This window comes from Trachinotus anak, unplaced genomic scaffold (assembly GCF_046630095.1).
Source record: "Trachinotus anak isolate AG129_WGS33_773 ecotype Australia unplaced genomic scaffold, CSIRO_AGI_Tana_v1 ptg000018l, whole genome shotgun sequence".
NCBI classification, from domain to species: Eukaryota; Metazoa; Chordata; class Actinopteri; order Carangiformes; family Carangidae; genus Trachinotus; species Trachinotus anak.
The window spans coordinates 7594064-7614400 of NW_027273869.1; the positions used below are offsets into that span (position 1 = coordinate 7594064).

At 40.7% G+C, this 20337-nt stretch overlaps 1 protein-coding gene across 1 annotated transcript in view; it reads right to left on the reverse strand.

Moving 5' to 3' along the window:
* Positions 1–11302: 11302 nt before the first annotated feature.
* The window catches only part of cerk (ceramide kinase), a 36384-nt gene continuing 27349 nt past the window's right edge, over positions 11303–20337 (reverse strand). Inside the window, exons 11-13 of the mRNA XM_071502276.1 lie at positions 17548–17753; positions 14185–14399; positions 11303–11889 (exon numbers count right to left, since the gene is read on the reverse strand). Of these exons, the coding sequence (XP_071358377.1) occupies positions 11832–11889; positions 14185–14399; positions 17548–17753 (479 nt within the window). The 3' untranslated portion in view covers positions 11303–11831. The remainder of the gene's footprint in view (positions 11890–14184; positions 14400–17547; positions 17754–20337) is intronic.

The window sequence follows — 20337 nt, forward strand, 5'->3', positions numbered from 1 at the left end:
AATAAATGAACATTGAGAAATGCGACAACAAACTGAAACAGTGTGTGAAAGCGATGCTGTAGTTTGTGGAAGTGCAATTACAGATAATTATAGATAACTATAGATAATAACTAGAATAATGTCCTCTCCAATTCCAAACACAGTGCATCGCTGTGCAAGTGCAAATTTCCAGGGAAAAGCAACAGGTTCTCACTCTCTGGTTGGGGTAAATGGTAGGTGTTCAAAGCGCTCGACTGTCACAGTCTGGTCTGTGGTTAGGTTGAGACGACAAAAGCGCTTTGGTTTGGGTCATGGAACGATTGTGGTGTGGTTTAAACAGAAAGGTTCACTGTGACTTAAAAACTATAATGAAAACCATAATAAACCATAAACAGTAACTAGAGCACATTATAGTTACCAGGTATGCACTGGTAACACACGTCAAGAAACTTCATCACTGGTTGCTTATGGCTACAGATGAAATGGTAGGAGAAAAACCAAAGATATAAATATCAGTACAAACACAACTTAATAGACGCGTATTTTCTCTGCAGTTGTTTTACACAGAATTTTCCGTCATAAATTTAACACTCAATATAATCCAGAAAACTTTTTCTGCTTTGTCAGAAAGAAAAACACTGCAATAGTAGAGTGTTTCATTACATTGTCTCTTGTCCACCATCAACATGTTAATGTGTCACTTTCTAGACACTCTGACAGGCCTCCACTGACTGGGAACTGTCATACATATCATGCCAAGATGAGTACGTGGGGTATGCATTAGTGTAACTGAAGCCAATGATGAGTAAAAACCCAACTCATTCAAAACGACACCACCACAGTCAAAAGTTTTTAAACCCATAGTGCACACCGAGGGTCTTGACCTCATATACGTATACAACTGGCTGCTGTCTGCTTAACTCAAGAATCAACTTTCAACACAGCAGAGAACATTGGATATCCATCGCACCACCATGCATGTTGAAAAATGATGCTAAAGCGGAAGCCAGTGCCTTAAAAAGTAACACCAGGAGATCATGACAAAGCCTCCGTATGTGAGAACTTGGGAGTGAGACTAACCTTGAAATGTTGCAGGAGGTTGCATCAACGCTTGAGTTTCTTGAACACGCTCAACAGCTTTGTCTCACATTCTCTTCCACTGTTTGCACGACGGAAATGTAAAGTGTCTGTTTGTCCTGTCCTGTATTGTTCGATAAAGTTTTTGTCAAAGAGTTCAAGCTCTCTCTCTCACAAGCACACACACACACAGACTCCTAACAATGACTATAACTAATAATTTGTTTGTGTGTTTGCTCCTGCTGACCAACCGCCCCTTTCATACAGTCAGTTAGGCTGTTGCTGAAGCGTGCCTCAAGAAGCGTGCACAAGAAGAAGTGATTGCAGATGCCTTCTGGCTAATGGAGTCATTTAGGGGAGGATGGTGGCATGTGGATGGTACTTCTGTACTACCATGCTGTGGGCTTGCTGGAGAGGACTAGATGGCGAGTAACATTATAGGGTGTAATTACTTCAAGCACCATTAGGAACACAACAGCGTCTGTGCTTAGCAGAAAACAGTCCAACACAGCCCTCACTAAATGTGTTTGTGCATGTGCGACTCGGTTTATGTGTGTTTGCACAAACAGGGCCTCCTATTCAAGTGATTAACAAGTAATGAGTAGATTGTTCCAGCAACAGAGTCCCTGTTTGCGAACAAAGCGCCAGCTGAGGTAATGACTTGTCACTACAAAGCAGAGGCCAAAGCGCCACTGTGGATTCAGCGGCTATGACTCCAAGCACAACCCAACTTCACAGTGTGGACACTGAGTTTGGAGCTGTAGAGAGCAAGAAACATATTTTCTCACTTGACACGATGATGGTGTGAGTTTTACCTGACAAGGTTTTGATGACTTCATGTCTACGTCTTTAATTTGAGCCACCACACCTGTGCAAAGGAGGTAAATGGAAGTTTTCTGCTGTTTCTAAAAGAAAGACAAGACTTAGACTTTCAATGCTTAATATCTGCCTACTTCCTTTTTGAATTTTTGTATTGTGCTGCCTAATGTTATTGTTAAGGGGAGGATATCTTGTACCTCATAAATGATCACTTTTTAACACATTTGAACAGTTGTATTGTGTCATGCCCTGCTTCCTATTAGTTATGTACTGATCCAATCTGTGTACCTCCAAGCAGGGGAGAACTGGGGCAAAATAATGGCCCAGGAATTGGTCCCTGCCTGGTCAGCCCATTCTACGGACAAAGCATTTGTCAGGGGGTCTGGGTCTTCAGAGACCGTTATTCCTGTATAAGTGTTTTAATGGCTCATGAAATTAACCATTAAAATACATGAACTATAAAACCTATCTAGCTCTCCTCAAGTAAAGTTATCACCTCAGCACAACTTGATCACAACAGATAAATAATAGTGTACACACAAGGCTAGTGGCTGTACGGACAATATTTTTTATTGTGACATTCCCAGTTAGAGAAAAGGCAAGAGTCATTATAGTAACAGACTAATTTCAACAAGACACTAGCTACAGCAGGTTGAGAAATACAGGTCCAAGCGTTTTCGTAGTTTTTCTTTCATTACACCTGGAAAAAGTCACTTGTGGTTCGTCTCTGTGCTGATCAAGCAAAAGCCAGTAAGCCATCATATTAATGTCTCATTGTGTATCTGTTAGCTACCTCATTTACAACTGATATGGCTAAAAAGCAAGCTAGCCAAATGAGCCTTATTATCGTCAACCTTACCATGTCACTGGTGTTTTGCCTGGGCTCTGAGGGCTGTGCTATGGCCCTCATCTCTGTTGTCTGTCTCATTGGGCTCATGTTCACACCTGTCATGGGTGAACAAGTATACTGAGTATACTTCATTGTGTCACATTTCCATTGCGAACACATTGCATGATCAAAAACTTGCTGAAAATCAGTCTGGACGAAAGTCAATGGAGTAGCATTTCCACACGTGACAATCTGTTGGACATGAGAAGACAATCCTGAGGACACACTGATAGGATTTGAGGGACTTTATTATTTATTACTTACTTGCTACAGGGATCAACCTTCTTTCCAAATTTTCCCAAATTTCATTAATCCAGTACTATTATCCATTCAGACATTTAAAAAGATTTCTGCATTCCCTCATCAGTAACTGTGACCACAATGGTCGCGTTGACAGCAACAATAATTTGTCAGACAAGTGACTTTCCTACTCCATATATTGATTACATTATTAGAAGCCCTCCTTTCTTCCAGCTTTTTTTTATTCTATCGTCTATGCTTAATAAAATATTGAAATGTTCAATCATTTGTGTTTACCCCAGAGCAGCATTGTTAAATCATATGTGATGGCAATCTGAGTCTGACTTCTTGTCAGACTCAGATTGTTTCCTATTGATTGAAAAGTAATGAGTCACAAGCTTGTAATTGCTGCCTGGTTTTCGCTGTCTATTGATGAAGCGCTTCAAGACTAATTATTATGAACTAACTTTTTAAACATTTGATTTGAATTGTTTGATTTTGGACAGTAACTAAGAGCACATACCACTAATGCACTACAACACCAGTCAGACTTTTTAAAAACATTATGTCCAATATTAATACACATCATCACTGGTCGCTTATGGCTACATGTGAAATACTAGAAGACAAACCAAAGACATTGATATTGCTACATGAATGTGTAATTTCCTCTGCAGTGGTCCGCTCAGTTTTTCAGACTTATCCAGTAATTTTCCATCATAATTTCAACACTCAATATAAACCAATATAAATATAAACCTCTGCTTTATCCGAGAGAAAAAACATTGCACCAGTAGAGTGTTTCATTATGTTGTCACTTGTCCACCATCAACATGTTAATGTGTCTATGCTGGGCACTTTACAAACACTCTGACAGGCCTCCGCTGACAGGGATCTCTCATAAATATCATGCAAAGATGGGGTGGGTATGCATTAGTGTAACTGAAGCAAGTGATAAGAAAAAAACCCAATTCATTCAAAATGATGGTACCACAGGCAAAAGGTTTTCACTCCTAGTGCAAATTAAAAGTGAAGGTTCCTCTAACATTGTGGAGTAAATTATATATCACCGCATTAAAATGAGATGAATATTACGATTTGTGAGATTAAGAAGATGCTGGGCTTAGAGTCTAGCTAATTGCTGTATATATGCTGATTCAAGGGCCTCTCATTTTGAGTGTTGGCTTTTACTCAAAATCACCATAATAAGGAAAATGGTTCAGTGTTAAGTCAAAAAAAGACTTCATAATGAGCTTTAATGTGCTGCTGCTGATTCAGTCGCTACTTCAGAATAGTCATGATAAATTGGTGATAAGTGCTGGGCTGCTGATCACACCTGTTGAATCGTAGACGTTTTCTACTCCACACTTGTCTCACTGTGCTGTTTGGTGTTATCATTTATTTACGTAACCTGCTTCATGTTAACATCTGATTTTATTTCCTGGAAAACCCTAAGTTGTTATTATTTATGACTTATAATTAATCTATAAAGTAAATGTTGAGCTTCACAGTTCAATCTTGACCTTGGAAACTGCAGTTGACGCAACAATCTCGAGGTCTTCATCAGCAGATGGGGTTTGCTTTGTGTAAATGTTCTAACTTTCCATCACTTCAAGCGCTTTTAAAACTTTTCATCCACATTGACTCAAAGTTAGAGTTCCGTCTTGACTTTGAAAATTGTAGTTGACAAAATAATCTCAACTCAAGGGCCACTTACCAATGACAGGGTCTTTTTTTCAATAGATAAACAGACACAAGAACGTTGGAGACAGATGTTCAATTCAGATTTCTTCTTTTAAGCACTTCCACACAATTGTTCCCGAACCTTCACTGAGAGTTTATCATTGTTACCATGACGACGACCGTCCTCAGTCTTAAAGATCTAGTCTCTGTAACTCAAACTGATTGTATTTTTCCTAAACATTACACTGTATATTAACACAAACCATAATCTTACCCTAAACCTAACAGTCATTTTTAGCCTAAACCAGGGGTCGGCAACCTTAAACACTCAAAGAGCCATTTGGACCCGTTTCCCACAGAAAAGAAAACACCGGGAGCCACAAAACCCTTTTGACATCTAAAAAGAAGATAACACTGTATATATCGTTTTTTACCTTTTATATTGTACCTTTATAGTGTTGCATTTATGAAATCAGTGAACTGCTACAGAGAAAACTGAATTTGATTTCTGCATGCAACAAAAACATTTTGAACTCTGAAAAAAAAGACGCTTGGTTGAAGGTTACTTTCAAATAAGATACTCAGTGTCTATTTGAGTTCTCCTCGTCAGCAGTGAAAGCAAACGAATCTGTCCACGTAGCATTAAAAGTTTTGTTTTCTTCAAAAACTTTTCTTTTCTTGGATTTATCCATGGTTGGCCTATCGCGTGCCGGCGGGTGTCCCACATCGGCGGGTGTGACGCATATTTTGAGCGACAAAAAATTAAACACGTTTTGTTTTAATGTTACAAGATCACCATAATCTTCAAATTTAGAATAACATTTAAAATACTAACGAACTAAAATAAAATAAATTTAAATTAAATACTCATTATTTATTTTCCAAAGCCACAAGGAGCCGCAGCAGAGGGATGAAAGAGCCACGTGCCTAAACTTCACTAGACTTAAACTTAAATTTGTCATAGACAAATGACGTCCTGTCTGAGACATCAGAACAACAACCAGTCATTCTAGAGGACATGGACAAATATTAGACTTTGTCATTTAATTTGAAAGACCGGTTGGTGGAAGTGAACCTTCAGTTGAGATATCAGCTAATTATATATCGACCATCATTACCTACAATATTAACTTAAAAAGCTAATTTTCATTATTGATCAACATGCAGATGATTTTCTGGATTAACCATTTGCTAATAAAATGTAAGATAATAGTTAAAAGTGTTATACTATTGTACTAATTATTGCTTATTTTACCGAACTAATCACCTAAACACTCAAGGATACTGACTTTCCAGCTATATAAGACAAACAAACAAACAAACAAAAAAACTCCTCACATTTGAGATCCTGGCATTTTTGCTTGGAAAATCAATCAAATAATTAACCAAATACCAAAATAGATGTTGAATAATTTTCTATTGATAAACTAGTTGATAATCTAATCAAATAGTCGAATCATTTCAGCTCTAGCTACAACTTATAAACCCTTTATAACCCTATCATGTCAGATCAGGTGCACTTCTTCCAAAGTAATTATCTTGGCGCAAACACACGCACGCACACGCGCACGCAGAGAGAGAAAGAGAGAGAGAGAGAGAGAGAGAGAGAGAGAGAGAGAGAGAGAGAGAGAGAGAGAGAGACTCCACCAGATAATAATCTAAAATGATATATTAATTAAAAAACAACATCACTGGTTTCAGTGTTAAGGGCTGACCTCCAGCATGTGCGAGTGCATTAGTGGGTTGAAATGTGTGAGTAAAGCTGTGTGTGTGTGTGTGTGTGTGTGTGTGTGTGTGTGTGTGTGTGTGTGTGTGTGTGTGTGTGTGTGAGACAGAGAGTGAGAGATAAGAGGCCGGTAGTGGCTCCTGACTGAGAAGATAGACTGTTATGGCCTCATTGATCTAAATCTCTCACAGGGAGCCCATTCCGATCAATACAGAGAGAAGTGCTGTTTGGACCACCGCCCCTGCAATATCTGCTCTGTCTGTCCCTCCTTCTCTGTTTCTCACTCACAAAGCCTTCACACCACCCACCTCACTCCCCTCAGTCTCTCACACAAGCAAATATTTTATGCTTTTGTTTGGCTCTTGTTGGCTGACCTGCAGTGGGAAAGCAACAAGATTGGACCGCTGTAATTATTTGTCGTGCAACCATGGCGGGTGTAAGGTTGCCTGCCGCCTTATCTGACTTCGCCTTCTCTGCTTGCCACCACTGCAGAACAGTCTGTTGGTGTGATGTGTTTGTTGTGAGATGAGACAAAGGTTAGAAAGAAAATAATGTTGGATGAAGGTGCAAAAATCAGGTATATTCTCACTGGTAGAGTCTCAGAGTTGGTCCACAACACACCTCATAAAGCCACAGAGTCTCTGGAGAGAGAATGTGTGTGGGAGGCACATGAGGGGAGAAAGGAGGGAATTGAAAAAGAACAGAGGATGAGGGGATATTTCAGGCGTGAGTCTTTACGTGAGCAGAGAAACGAGAGTTATGTTGATGCGAGTGTCAGTGTGAAAGTATATGCGTGTGTGTGTGAAGGTGAGCGTGTGAATAAGAGTGTCCAGGGGCCGCGGCAGAACCGTCATGTCCTGTTAGGAGCCCTTTCTTTAGGTAAAGACTCTGGTGAATTGAGGACAGCCGACTGCTTTTTGTGTGTGTGAGCGGCAGAGGGTGTTTGCCCGCTGTTCGGTCTCACCTTGTGTCTCAGGTGGGATGTGGGAATGAGATAGCGGCTCTCAATGGGCTGCAGACAAGCAGATGGAAAATAAATCAATAAGAAAGTAGCAAAGCAAGAAAATGAAGGAAGAAAAAGAGATGGAGGGAAAACAATTTTAGCTGCTGCTGCAGACTGGAGAGGCTGGAAAGTCCCTCTGGTGTTTGTTGCCACACTAGCCCTTATTTTAGAGTAATGTGTGGCCATTTTGAAGACAGTCCGTCATTAGAGATGACTCAGTACTTGCTTATAACAGCAGAATAGTGCAATCACACTTAAGTAGTCAAAAGTGGTAGCAGGAGATAAGCATACACAAAAAAATTTATATATATATATATATATATATATATATATATATATATATATATATATATATATATATAATTTTTTGTGTGAAACTTTGGAGAAGTTTATTAGCTGAAGATTAAGTGTGCACGTAATTAGTGTAACTTTGAGGAAGACAGACTTAATATGTTTCCATCTAACATGTATCCTGAGAGGTAGTTAAAGCTGCACTGATTTTTCGGCCGCCTGGGAGAGGCAGGGCAAGATGCTCTTTAGCATATAATTGCGTCATTATGGGCACCAGCAAGTTGCTTAACTTTGTCTGGTGCTGGACAGGCAGCACACGGAGAGTTTATTAAAGCTATTTTGTTGAAAACAGCTGTTTTCTGTGGCTGCAAGTGACACAAATGAGAGCGGTGAGTAGAACTAAAACATTAAAGTTGCTGGTCGTAAAACCAAAACAATGAGCTGAATGATGCTAACATGCTCTGGAGAGCTGCAGGTGCTATCTATGCTTTCTATGATTTATCACTATGGGGTCAAAAAAAACCCATATAAAGTTTTTTGACTATTGTAGCTTTAATTTAAAGTGACACTACACAAATTTTACAAATTAAGGTCAGTTTACATGGCAAGAGATGATGAGGGGCTGATCAGGGCTTGAAGACTCCAAATTTGTAACAGAGTCTGCATTATAAGCTGGCAGCATGGACTTTTACAGGTATGGGGGTTTACCAGTGGGGAGGGACTAACTAAAGATGGTTGAATTTTTAAAAAGTATATATCAATATTAGTAACTAAAGGTCAGGATATCTCTGTACCATCAATTTTGATCTATTTTTAAATCTAAAGTTAAGTCCTTAGACTTATAATCATTTCATTAATTTGTCTAATTTCTATTTCTATTACAATTTAAATTATAAAGGATGATATGTAGGATATGTACTGCTCAAGCCTTTCTGGATTTAGTTTTTTGCATTTTTTGTGATGTTATTGTTGTTATTGTTTGTTACATTTAGACAAATTCCCTTAAGTTGACATTGAATTTCCACATTATTTATGGTACCAGTCAAAAGTTTGGACTCACTTTTTGAGAATGGGAAAGTGTCCCATGTGTCCCAAGTGTCCCTGTAAAAGATAATAAATGTGGTGTGGGGTCAGCAGCAATGTTATTTCCACAGAATACATTCAAAACCCATAAGAAATAGCTTTTTTGTCACAAGTGCATGGACAGAAAATTTCAGCGTGTGATTGGTTTGAATTTTTGAAGTAATTTGTAGCCAACTACAAGGTCTTATGAGCACAGACGCTACACATTTCAGAGGATGACTGCTCTGGTTGTGCATTTTAACTGTCAGCAAGAGAATAATTCCCACCAAGTTTGTTTTGGGATATTCTGTCACCAAAATCCATTTCAACCACATTTTGCACATCTGTGGTTCAGAAATTTTAAATACCAAATTCAGATTTCCAGTCTCTTTTGCTGTCTGACATTTTGGAATTGCCTTGTGGTATCAAAAAAGAAACAAGATCCAGACTGTGTGCAGAATGAGCACAGCTTGAAATACCACTCCATCTCAGCAGAGACCTTTGATGTCTGATGTTCTTTAATGAAACATCTCGCTCACATCAGAGCACCCTACTAAATTCAACTCATACAGGGAGACAGAGGGAGAGTGAGATTGAGAAAGCCGGAGCAAGAGAGCGCTGACCTTTGTGTGCATGCGTAGGAGTGTGTGTGTGTGTGTGTGTGTGTGTGTCTGTTTGAGAGAGAGAGACGAAAAAGAAAAAGGAGGTAATGAAACACCAGTGGCGTCAAGCACACCACGAAGATCACACAAATGAAGAAAGAACCGCACTTTAAAAGAACTTTATTAAGTATTTTCAGAAAATAGATCACTTAACTACTTACATCACAGTTTAATTGACGTGTTTACTCAAATATGCTGAGAACGGCAGTGAAAGCTTCAAGTCGAGCTGAAATAAAAATTTCGTTTTGCTAGAAATCAGTATGAGCCGTGCTGTTTAATTGATTTGTGTCCATTAGTGTCAAGAGCTGTGATTTTTTTTTTTTTTTTGGTCCTGCTAAAAGTAGATCATAATATTAATTCAAATTCAACACAGACAGTTAACATAAAATAAATAAATAAATAAAGAGCCATTTATGTGTCTACACATGTTGGTTATTTTGAATTGTGATTCGGACACAGTAATGTGCCGAGTGCCGAGGTTACAAAACTCCCCTTGTGAGTTTTTCCAGTCTTGTCATTCGCCATCAGACTCTCATGCTGGCTAACAGCCTTCCTTTTCTATATCATTTAAGGGCACACTATTCAGTGAAGGGGAGCTTCAGGAGTACAGTGTTGAAATAGTAAAAACAAAAAGCAATACATGCTAATGTTAGCAAGCTAAGCTAATTAGCTTTAACTTTTCAAGTGGAAGCTATTGGTGGAAGCTAGTTGACCTAGCTTGCTAGCTTCCAATATCATTTATCGTCAAAATATGTGACTCCTTAAGTGAAGGGAATTTAAATTTCAGTTTCTTTTTCAGCATTGGCATTGTCTGCTAAATCCCTAGAACAGTACTTGCTTCCTTGCATTTGTGTGTGTGTGTGTGTGAGGATTTAAAAGCTTTGAAAGAGCATCATGCTGTTAAGTTGACAAAATCTGAGCGCTGAAGGTGAAGCATTATTGACATATGGAATCAGTATTAACTGAGCTGGAGAGGATTCAAAGAGAGGACGAGGCTTTTATGGTGTTAAAAGCAAAGTGTGTAAATGGGGGTGTGAGGCAGAAAGACACTGAATGTCCAAAAGCAGCCTTATAGAGAGACAGAAGCTCCAAGAGTGTGCGCCTGTCTTTGCTCAGCTACACTGTAGGTGCTTGTGTGAGCAGTGTGTTGGCTGCAGTAAGAGAACATCTGCAAAATGGCAGTCATGAGGCTAATTGTGATATAGCTAGCTCATCACATTGGCACCTTCACAGGCACATTAACACACACACACACACACTCCAATGATTGCACGTCTCGAAAGGGATTGTGGAAAACGCACTTAACCCTACACACACATACATACACACAAACCATACCCTTACGTATTATTTTCATCTGATACAGTTTTATCGAAGCAGGACCAGCAAAAATAAAAGCTGCTGGTTTTCTTCTCCAGACACATCAAGACCGGCTTGACCTACAAATGAGGCTAATTTCAGAGCCTTACAATAGATTTTTATCTAATAACGTTAACAATGCATAATTCTGGCTAACCCCAGGTGATGACTGAACTGTCTGTGGTTTTTAGCCAGAGAGGAGCAGAGCTCGGAGCCACAGGTGCGGTGCAGCAGTGCTGAGACACACCAAATCACTTAGCAGCCACTTTGCCTTATTACCCACAAGCCACCGGGGTCCTGTTAGTGTATTAGCAGGGTATTCAGCTTTTCATTAGTGCCCCTGGCTCATATCTGCTCTCACCTGGGTCACAGATGAATTTATTTTTCCCCAAAAAGGGAAGATCAGTTTGCATGTGTATTTTTTTTATTTTATTTTTTTTGGTGCAGCCCTGGCTTTTTAAGTCTTTTCAGTTTATCAGTGCACTTCACAGGCATTTTTTTTTCTTCATCCCTCACACAAAGCTGTATCTTCTTGGCTGTCTCTCTTCTCTGCATAGGGAGAAATCCTATTTACATTCTCCTTCATGGCAGTATGGAAACCTTTAGCTGATTGTTGTGGCTGAATCCAGCTCAGTCCAGTTCAGCTCTGTTTTATGTGCCTGTCCGAACACCCAGACTGCTGCTTTTCCACTCCTCAGTAACCTCTCTTTGCATCTTCATCTTTCCTTTTTTAAGGCTGGTGGTGGCAGCTCTCTATCCTCAACTGGATTTAAAGCAGCTTTAACTTTCATTCCATCACTTCTTGTGCAGAGAAAGGACTTCCTGCGTGTTTCATTCAGGCCAACACACCAAAGAGAGATGGGATGCCAGCATTTGCAGTTTACACTGATGTCATGCATGTGTTTTTTCCAGGAAAATCTTGCCAAGTGCGACTTTGTGTTTTGTTTTCTAGCGGCTAAATGTCCCGTCCAGCTCCAAGTCCACTGAGCAGAGTGTGCTTGGCTCCAGGGCCCACAGTGTGCAAAGGTCTTCAAACACACACTACTGCTGCTGCTCCTCGATACCGCGGGCAAACAGCCTGATCAACTGGCACTGGACACTGCAGAGAGAGAGAGTACACACACACACACACACACACACACACACACGCATCATTTAGCCTGAATAACAAACCATCAACTTAATGACTATGCTCATTTCAATGACACTTTACTGTCCATGTGGCAGATGTAAAAGCAATGGAACGGCACCACTGTGTGCAGACTTGACACGCAAACTTGAAAGTGAGACAATCTTTGTGGTGTGTAAAGTTTGAAGACCTTTAAAGAGCCTCTATAACACATGTTATCATACAGATGGGGCTGACACACGTAACAGATCCTGATGCATACAGGGTAAAAGTAGTTTTCTAAATCGTACCTGTATTTTTACTGGAACACCTGTAGTTTACCTGCAGGGCTCCCCAGCACTTAATATAATGAATTAGCACTTATAATATCCAACACAGTGTGACGGGTTTATTTCCAGAATTATATAACTTCAGTACAATAATAACTCTAAAATCAAGGAAACAGAATGTTTTAGGTTCTAATTACATAAGTGGACCCTAACTCGTTTCAGTTGTTTGGTTCAATCGTTGTGACCTTGAGTTTCACTTCTAAATGTGCATTTGTAACTTTAAAAGCAAAACTCTTTCCTTCCTTCTTTCTTCCTTTCTTACTTTCTTTCCGTTTCGCCTGGGCTATTACCATTAATTATCCGAGCAGCACTCTGGCTGGCTCACTCCAAGAACGATTAGCAGAGAGGAAGAGGCAATAAAAGGACGGACTTCTGCTTTAATTAAAGGGGAGTAGCCTTTTAACATGGGGAGGGCCATTAAATTAGCAACATTACAGCGTCATGCATCATTGGCAAAGTACAATGGAGCATGAAATAAATGATGCGTCAAGCTGTGCCACACCAGCTATATAGAGATCTGATAGTGGGGGGAAGGCTGAAGTGTGGACAGGGCCAGAATAACGAGGGTGGGGGGCAGCAATTCCATCGAGGTGCCGAGCTCGTCCGACAGAGAACAGGGAAAGAGTCTCCAGATCAGACACAATAGCAACGCTAATGGCATTGCTGCTCTCATTTCTGTCAAGCCAAGGAGGAGAACTTCTTTATTACCAGCTGATACTAAGCACCAAGAAGAGGCAACGCTCCATTTTCCTTCATACTGACTATTCTACATACGGACACTAACACTGTGCAGACTTTGTACCAGGAGGAGAATAGGAGTCTCCAGCCATGATAGCAGCTCGGTGAGACTGAACTGAGGCACTGCAGCTGTTTGAGCTGAATGCTCAGTGTAATATTTACCTTGTTCCCCATCTTATTTTGCATGTAAGCACTCTAACCCCTGTTGTCTTGGTAGATGGTGTACTGCAGCTTCACTGGACCCACAGCCTACTGTACATGAAAGCCTGTTACATGATTACCAGTATTCTGGAAGATGTGCACTGACACGTATCTGTAGCTATTTTTATCTAGCTGTACAGTAAATCCTGCCCAGAGGTGTGTATATGCTGTAGATTTGTGTATGTGTGCCACTACATCCCCTACACCAAAATATAGTACCTCAGTAAGTATAGTACCTCATATTGATTAAGTCAAAAGTCATAGAGATTAATCATCTGAGCAACATGAATGTCCGTACAGAATTTCATACCAATCCATTCATTACTGAGCTATTTCAGTCTGGATCAAAGTCTAGTGTGGCTAAAAATGTCACTTCAGTCAACTGAGAATACAGAACATGATCTATTCCTGCTTTGGCTTCAATTCATGGTGCTCAGAAACCTTTTAGCGCAATTTCAACCAACATTAAAGCTTAGCATCCAAAAGAAAAGTCTTTACAGTGAATACCCAACCACGGTGATGCAACAGGTATGGGCTCTGCAAGTATTTCCACACTTCTTATATTATAGCGCTTCTACAATATTATTTGCACAGATTCAGAGCCATTTGCCGGTTGTCATCTACGCTGAGAGTGATCCCGCCTGACGGAAAATAAGCGGGCACAGTGGAAAAATGATTGAACGGTGCCGCTCTTTGGCTGGCACAAAGAAATATATATGTTTCAGTGTTAGAAAGCCATGCACATGGACAGGACATTCATCATTACAGGAGACTAACTACCTAATAAATGTTCTTGTTTTTTTCCACTGGTGGCTGAAAAGTTTCAGAATTTTTTTTTTTTTTTTTTTTTTTGCAAAAGTTTGACTTTCTTCAGGTTTCAGTTGAGCAACTTCTTTATTTCTGATCAAGCATAAATACTGCAAAGCATGGAGGTCGTTGCTTGAACCACTGCTGTACGTTTGACGTTCGGCCCACAGGTGATTCCGTCATCAGTTACCTGACTTGGATGGCAGCGTGGGGCAGGATCTCCCCGTCGCAGTTCCAGCTGCTGTGGGCTTTCCTGTAGTCGCAGGTTGTTTGGCCGGAGCACATGGGAGTGAAGCTGGTCTTCTTCGGAGTCTCGCTCAGGTCCTCTAGTGAAAGCAGCTCCTGGTGCTGCGGCTGGAAACGAAACGTCCTCACCCGGTGGACCTCCACAAACGAGTGGTCAAACTGGGGAGTCGGGGGAAACAGGGATGGATGAGAAATAGATGAAGGGGGGGGGGGGACACCCCGCTGTCTTGAATGATTTGAGGAGGTTATACAATTACAGAGGAGTGATGGAGGCCCATGAGCTGAAAGATGCAAAAGAACTTTTTGTTTTCTTGTGAATATGTTGCAGAAGCTAATAATTTCAAGAGGGTGTGAATAATTTGGTATTCTTATCAATGAGCAGTGAACATGTAGCGTTTTCAGGGTAGTCTTGTTGCTTAAAACTCAATTCTGTGTGTACATTTTCCCTCTTCCATCTCCATTTTGGGTCCAGTCAAGGTAAAAAAAAAACAAAAACAAAGCAAATGCATCAAACATTAACTGTCACTGACATTTGCCTCTGGTGGATGAATTTATCAGGGCTCACACAGTGCTCGGGCTATCTTTTGAAAGCAACATGAACTTTTTCAGCATTTAAATGTCTCAGATGAACATAAACTATTAATTCTTATACATAAAATGGCATCGAAGAGAGACAGCGGAATATTTCTCTGAAATATGATGATTATATTACAAGGTAAGATTCTTGGCATGTCATTCTTTTTTAGTTTATTAGCTCCTGGTGGGTGAGGTAAAAAGTTAATTTCTCCTCTATTGTCTTTTTATGGACTCCAACTGATTTTATAATGAAAAGCAAAACTACATGTGGGCCTGTGCTTCTGTTTTGCCATTTATGAGAAAGAAAACAGCAAAACAGGAGAACAAATACGAAATGGAAACAGGGAGAGAAGAGGTCAGATGAAATGGAGGTGCATAAAAACTGTGTAAACGTCAGAGGAGTGAAAGAAGAAGAAAGAGAGAGAGATGAAAAGAAATTATTTTGTCAAAATCCCCTTTCATCTCACTCAGTGTCACAGAAAGGTTCGGCTCTGTCCAGCACACTATTTTCTTCAACTTCACGGGGTGCCACTTTCTCTCTATTCTCTTCTCTTTTCTTCCCCCCTCTTTTCTCTCTCTCTCCCTCCTTCTCTCCCTTTCTCGCCCTCTCTCATCCCGAAAGCGGAGTGACAGCCATTTATTTCACATCAGACCCACTTTATGACTGCAGCCGCTTTGCATTCAGGCTGGACGGTCTGCCTAAAAGGCTTTCTGACAAGGCCATGAATACACTTAGTGGCTCCTCACTCCTTGTTTCTCTCCGCTTGGCTGGACAGTGATGCTGATATTAAGTGAACTCTGATGCAAAGTCCCGCTCACCCAACTCATACAACTACTTGTCTACCACAGTGTGTTGCAAGTAAAGCAGCCAAGACAGCCTGAAGGCAGAGACGCACCAAATCGTGATGTTTCACTGCCAATAAAACACTATGGGCCCTGAGATACTGTACATGGTCCGTAGGCGATGACGACATGATCACGGAAAGTCAGTAGGATTCATCATGAAATGGTCTGCAGAAAACTTCATAGCGGTATATCCAACAGTTTATTTTCAACTTCAATGAAAACTGTTGCAGCTGCTTAGCCTTATAAATCTTACTGATGTCTGACATTTTGTGACATTTACAGCTACAGTATATATGGAACCTGCGTTGTGCTCTGTTCTCTTTCCTCCTTCACTCCAAATTTGACTATTTTTGAATTTAGCCTCTCCCCGTGATTGCTGGTTTGTGGACATTGCACTGTGGACATTTTTTTTTTTTAATTAAAGTACTTTCGATTCATTTCTTTCTTTCTAGGTCAACTCTCAAGTCTTGAGTTCAACTCAAAGTCAAGTTGAGTCTTTTATGAGTGTTAGTCAAGCAAGTCTCTAGTCCTCAAATTTGTGACATAGGCTACATTCACACTGCTAGTTTTCATTTAAAAATCAAAATGAAAACAACAAAGACAACAAAGTCAGTAACGCTTGTAATTTGTTGTCCACGTTGCTTTCACCACTGGTAGTTGAGGCTGATAAGACAGACTGTGGGTGTCTACGTCATCACTTCCGAAGGTCTCCATTTTTGCCTGTCCAGACTAAAACGCAAACTCTGGAGTAATGTGGACGGCTGACGTAAACCTCACAAAGAGATGTGTTTTAAAACTAAAATGCAGTCGTGTGGATGTAGCCTGAATTGTGACTTGCTATGACTCAAGTTCCCCACCTCTGCTGGACTGTAGCAGTGCAGGGACACACTTTGTCACACAGAGCAGCAAACTCTTTCACTGTAATAGCAACAGCCTGTACACGCCTTTCTTTGTTTTACCTGGCAGTGAACTGTTTGAATCCCATTACAATTAAAGCTGCAAATATATAATGGGCTATGATTAGGGTCAATCTAATAAAACCTAAACTTAAAATCTTCCTTGTAATGCAAATACTGTGATCAAAAAATGTTGATCTTAGAGTTGAAGCTCACCTCAGGATGTCAGTGTTGGCTCAAAACGCACTTTGCAATTTCACACTGTTACCAGACGGCAACTGAAATTACTTACAAGATTCTTCTAAATGGGATAAACATCCCGAGGTCCTTCCTGAGGTAATAATTACTAATCACCAGACTTCCCTTGGTAATACTTGCACTATCCTGAGAGGGCATTAGTCTGGTATCAGCCTGTTCTCCCATACAGCATATCCCTGATGCAGCGATTACTGGTGCCTCTCCGGACCAGGGTGGAGGTTATTTATGATACGTGGGAAGGCACAAGGGCTGAGGCATTTGAACTAAAGTGAACCATAGTTGGGAAATTGAGTGGAGTCAGCAAACGTAGGTGCTAGCACAGCAAGCAGGCTCATTCACAGACTTAACACACTCTCAATTCATCAGTGCACATATTGAGAAACTCTTGATGCTGAGCACTAAATTCTGCAGCACAGGGACTGATTTTTTTTATGGCTGGATGAATAAAATTGTCTTGAAAACTTTGTGTTTTTTTTTTTGTTTGTTTGTTTTTTTTGTTTTTTTCTTGAGATTTCTTCACTTTTAAAGAGGAGGCTTCTTTTATCCCAACTGGATCTAAATCACACGAAATTTCCTGGATCATTTCAGCTCCGAAATATGGTGACTCATGCACAATGTTCATGTATGTTTTCCATACAAGTACAAGTGATGAGGGAGAAAAGTCAGGCATGCAATAGAAAAGGCACAGAGTGACAAAAGATTACTTGTAACACCACCTCCTTCCTTCCTACCTGGTCTTCTTTGTTGGTGTGTCGAAGAAGGTGTCTGAAGAAGTCCAAACGGGAACACTTCCTGACGAGGATGAGGTCTGTGGTGCCGTCGGCGAGGTGGGCGGAGGGCGACAGGCCCTTTGGGCTTCGGGGACACGCGCAGCTCATACTGGCTGCGTTGATGGCAATGAACTTACCATGAATCACACTCCAACCACTGCTGCCATCTGAAACAGAGGAGTCAAGACTTCAACTATGACCACACATACAGCTTTGATTTGGTTTTGTGCAGATTAGATGATGTAAATTCTCTAATGTACAGACAGGAAACCAGCGAGTATCTTTCATAGGTTTCTACTGAAAAGGAAGAAAGAAATATGTATTTTGAGGACTGATGCGAGACCAAACAAAGAACATTAAAATAAAAATACTGTCCTATTAAAGGTATTGAGGTATGTTGCCAGTATTTTAACTTGTACTACTTTACTTTATATTTGCTTGTGAAACTTGAACAGCATTTTCCTCCACTATACAACTGAACCACACGAAAGAAGTCAAGTTTAAATACACACTACGTAGGCGCTCCTGGCGGCAGCATACTCCAAAGAAGTGAACTCACTTTTATTCAAGTGTTCTCAAAGAAAAATGAAATTTGGCATGTTCACACAGGGAAAATGGTGAGTTTGCAACAAAAAAAAGCAAGTGCTGCAGAGCCTTGTCCACTAACCATCTCTGGCTTGCCTCACTCTTCTCTTTGTACTGCAGTGTTAAAGCTCCTCCATCTGACATTGACATTTTTAAACGAGGAGACCTTTGAGCTGCAGTGAAAATACTGTGCTTTTTAAGTTATTTATTTATTTTTGCATTGCTGTATTCAACAGCATTTGCAGATATGCCTGATTTGAGTTTGTTTTTGAGTATTCTGCCAGACTCAAGCTACTTACTTGTACCAGTTAGATAAGAGGTAAAACATAAACTACAGAGTCCTGATTCCTTTCAGTTATTCCAGATCATCTGTGCACCACCAGGAATGTGGTTTTGAAATCATACTGTCTTATTTTGCTTAAGGGGTCCTGAGGTTAAGTTCCAGGTTTGTCACACAACAGTGGTGACGCTGACGAGGGTCCATTAAGATCCAGATGTTATCCTCAGAGCAGCTTTTACCCTCATGATCGAGGCGGGATAGAAACTTTGATGCTGAAATTAATCTGCTAAAGCTGAATGTCATCTGTTGTGAAATGCAAATAAGTTCGGCTGAGGAAGGGGTTCACGGTATCTGAGGAGGAAAGCCGCACACAGTCGGTAGAAGACGGACTGGATTAACTTCAGGTTTTCTTGTTATGACTGAACGCACATGTGGCCTCCAAATCTCAAATGACAGATGCGATGGCTGCACCTCACAAATCACCACTCTGTTCCTCGGAGATTAGAGACTGTTTACAAGGGATGGTCTATCAAAGACACAGCGGTATCACCCACGGGACTGCCAGTGCCTGTCACCAGGGTGACAGTCATTGGAGTAAGCTGCAAAAAGTGATCATAGACGTCCAAATCAGCGTCTGACTGTTTTATGAGCATCTCAGAGGGAAAATTATGTGATCTCAGAAAGCAAAACGATTCATTACCTTTCCCCCTCATTTCGCAAAACAAACTTACAGAGGTGATAACGCGAACCAATGATAACAAGCCCGCCGAGGCTACATAAAAACAACAATGTTCTAATTGGGAAGTAGTGATTAAAGCTAAATTTAAAAAAAGGAAAAAAAAAAAAAAAAATCAAAAAACAAAACAAATCCAACTGTGGACTGTGGGTTCTGCATTAGGAGAACGTTTCCAAATGACTGTTTGCTTTCGGAGGAGAGGCTGGCTCATTTGCAGAGAGAGTGTGTCATGCCTCATTGATTTAGCAGTTGTCTGAGATTTCCCTCGCCAGGAAGAGGGGAAAAAAAAAAACAAAAAAAAAAAAAACAGGCAAAACAAACAGCAGCACTGGTGTGAGGCAAACCCCCTGTCAGAGCTGGCACAGCCAAATTTCTTCCTGATTAGTGGGAGTCTGTCACATAACATACACAAACAGGTTGTCCTCGCTTTCATATTGACACAAGAAAACACACACACACACACACACACACACACACTCTCTATAGGAGGCTGCGGTCTCAGATAGCCAGGCCAAGATAGAAAATCTTGAATTTAACATCACAACACTAATTAGAGAGGAAAAAGAACGAGCACAGCTCATCTGCAGCTCAAAGCACACACACACACACACACACACACACACACACACACACACACACACACACACACACACACACACACACACAAACATGAACCAGTACACACACACACACAAACATGAACCAGTGCACACACACACACACGGGAGTCAGTATTTCATCTGCCTCCAGAGGTTTGTGCTGCTGTGTTAGTAGGTTGAGAGGATTGTAGATAATGAAGTGTGTGTGTGTGTGTGTGTGTGTGTGTGTGTGTGTGTGTGTGAAACGGTCAGGGGGCCAGTCATGGCAACAGGAGGTGACTTTGTCCTCCTCCAGGCTTGAGTGGACAGACACACACCAGCCAACACGTAATCTGATCAAGCAGACGGAGAGGGTGGATTATAGAGATTTAGAAATCGATAGGCAAAAAACCCCCCCCAAAAAACAAGGCTCCGACAGGGCACAATGGGGAGCTGTGCAGTGTCACTAAAATCAGTTTATATTTTCTCGTCAATAACTCATCAAGAATCTCATCAAGAATTTGGCCATGCTGCGGGAGGAAAACAGCCCCGACAGAAAATGGAGATGAAGT